At 38.9% G+C, this 2525-nt stretch overlaps 1 protein-coding gene across 1 annotated transcript in view; it reads left to right on the top strand.

Moving 5' to 3' along the window:
* Positions 1 to 321, top strand: part of LOC102680323 (sodium/hydrogen exchanger 9B2) — a 97015-nt gene extending 96694 nt beyond the window's left edge. The window contains exon 9 of the mRNA XM_006607140.2: positions 1 to 321. This exon is cut by the window's left edge and continues 6 nt beyond it. Within this exon, the coding sequence (XP_006607203.1) occupies positions 1 to 321 (321 nt within the window).
* The last annotated feature ends 2204 nt before the right edge of the window (positions 322 to 2525 follow it).

Raw genomic sequence — 2525 nt, 5'->3', positions numbered from 1 at the left:
TTCATCGCCCTCTCCTGGATGGCGAAGGCGACCGTCCAAGCCGCCCTCGGGCCCACGGCCCTCGACAAGGTGGACCCCAACGACCCTTTGCAGGTTTACTACGCCGAAACTGTGATGACCATATGCGTCCTATCCATCCTGCTCACGGCCCCCGCCGGCGCCATCATAATCACTCTCTCCGGCCCGAAACTTCTCACCAAGACCACGGCGCCCGTCGCGCCGCCCGAGGGCTGGAAGGCGCGCAGACCCTCGATTCGAGACATTTCCATCATCAACGAGGACCCGGACCTCGAGGAGACCGCAAACGAGAGGAAGCCTTGAGGCGTTCCTTGATTCCACCACCTCGCTCGCCTCCTCCGCGTGGGGATGCGAATCGAAGGATAACGAACGAGAATTTCGACCGAGGGAGGATTTGCGTGTCGACGTTTTATCCGATTTCTATATCTTGTGTATCCGAATATATCCGTCGATTTATGGATACTCTCGTAGGAGAGGAGGAGGAGGAGGAGGAGGAGGAGGGAGTGGATCCTTGACGAGATGAAGCGATGCGTGTGTGCGTTACGTGTGCTTGGAGGATCGAAACAACGTGTGAATTGGTGAGGATTCGAGTCGAGTGAAGGGGTTCGAGAGAGAAGAGGAAATTTCTTCGAGGAGTTTCTTGCGAGGTCGAATTCTGATTCGTTGCTTGGTAACTTGGTAGGGGTGAAGTTCGTAGTTATAATTTTTTTTGTATGTGTGTGAAGGAACACAATTTGTCTGTAAGAAGAATCGACAGAGGTTACTTCGTTACATGTGTAGAATATCGGACGAATAGAAATGCGCGAGCCATCGGATTTTATTTCGAAATTATTATTATTCTGTGACAATAATTATTATTGGTAATTTTTCTTCTGTTGAATGTTTTACGATCGAAGAGAATTTTTTTTCGGAATGAACGTAATTTTTTTTTTTTTATTTATAGATAGTAGAATTACACATCGATCAGAGAGGATCGATACGTGTTCTCGTTCGAACGAAACCCCGACTAATGTCTTAATAACGTTTCACAGTGGTGACTTATGCGTGAAATACCTCGACCAGTAATTGAACAATTTATCGGTACGCTTCGAGATGAGAAACGTTGCCCCGACCGAGGAGAGATGGCTCGTTCGTTCCGCCTCTTGCAAGACGATTCGAAATGATTCGGATGAAATATATCTCGTTTCTCGAGCGATTCGAAGAAGGTTAGATCTGGTTAAAAAAGTTTCGAGTTATTTTTTTAGGCTTTGACACAACTTTGATCAAGTTATTTCTGAGAGAATTGTATCTTGCATCGCATAATTTTGACGAGATGATTTATCTTCTTAATATGTGTAATATACGATCGACGAATGTCGAAATTATATATATATATATATATATATATATATATGTGTGTATATAAAGGAGTATATAAGAGAATTAAACAAAGACTGTCATGATTCGATAAGTTGGATCATCGATGAAGTTTCTCGACGTTCAAGAATTTTGTTGCTCGATTATGGGGAAAAGAAAAAAAATTGAATGTTCGTGAGAGTTATTTTCTAGAATAATTGTTATTAATCCCAATTGTTGATGAGGTACGATTTTGATGATAATAAAATTTATATTCGTGGTAGAAGTTGATAGAATTTTTTTTTTTTTTTTTTTTTTGAATTTTAAGATTCTTTCGTGAAATGAAAGTGCCTTGTGAGACGATAATAACGATTCTGTCCATACGTGTAAAATTTTACGAGATATTAAAATTCTTGGAGAAGGGAACAAGTTCGCTTTTTTAACTTAAGGTAAACTGAATGTTGTTCCGTTCTTGGGAAAGGGGGGAGAAGAAATTCTCGTCCAAGAAGATTTAAATTATTTAGTAAATATCGAAATATTTACTCGAACCGTTGAAACTTAAACGTGAAATTTGTAATACGATGTAAATAAAACTGGTGATTCAGAAGATCAATTATGTAAAAAAAAAAAAACACGTTACGTTATATGTACGTTTTGTAAAATTATTCTAATTGTCGTTCGTTTGTAAATTTACAGATGCGTTTGAGGAGTTGTTGTGCACGTTGAACGTGTCTACTACGTATATTTGTATATAACGTATACCGTACAATTAACCTTGAATACGAGAGCGAATGCAGTAGAGTCGGCAAATTGATTAATCGATCGGTTGAAACTTGAAGTAAACTGTATTTGCGCGTAAATTAATCGATTAATTAATTAGCTCGAGAGAACACTTCAGGATTAATTTGCTTCAGAATGGAAGTGGATGACTGTGAGAGTTAAAATTTTACTGTTACTAAAACTCTGAATTTTATGTTGTTGGTAATTAAAGACAATCACTGTAGCTGTCAATCTTTCTATTTCTTCGTTATTCGCTTCGTATAGTCGATTTGAATTTCTCGATTTTTTTTAAAAAGCTTCAACTTGTATTTCGAATTATTTTTTCACAAATTTCTTCTGTAGGTCACCATCACTGGATCATCATCATCATCATCATCATCGTCGTCGTTGTT

Source organism: Apis dorsata, unplaced genomic scaffold (assembly GCF_000469605.1).
Source record: "Apis dorsata unplaced genomic scaffold, Apis dorsata 1.3 scaffold_2, whole genome shotgun sequence".
NCBI lineage: Eukaryota > Metazoa > Arthropoda > Insecta > Hymenoptera > Apidae > Apis > Apis dorsata.
Note: the sequence above shows the minus strand (reverse complement) of the source record. Positions and strands in the feature narration are given on the sequence as shown.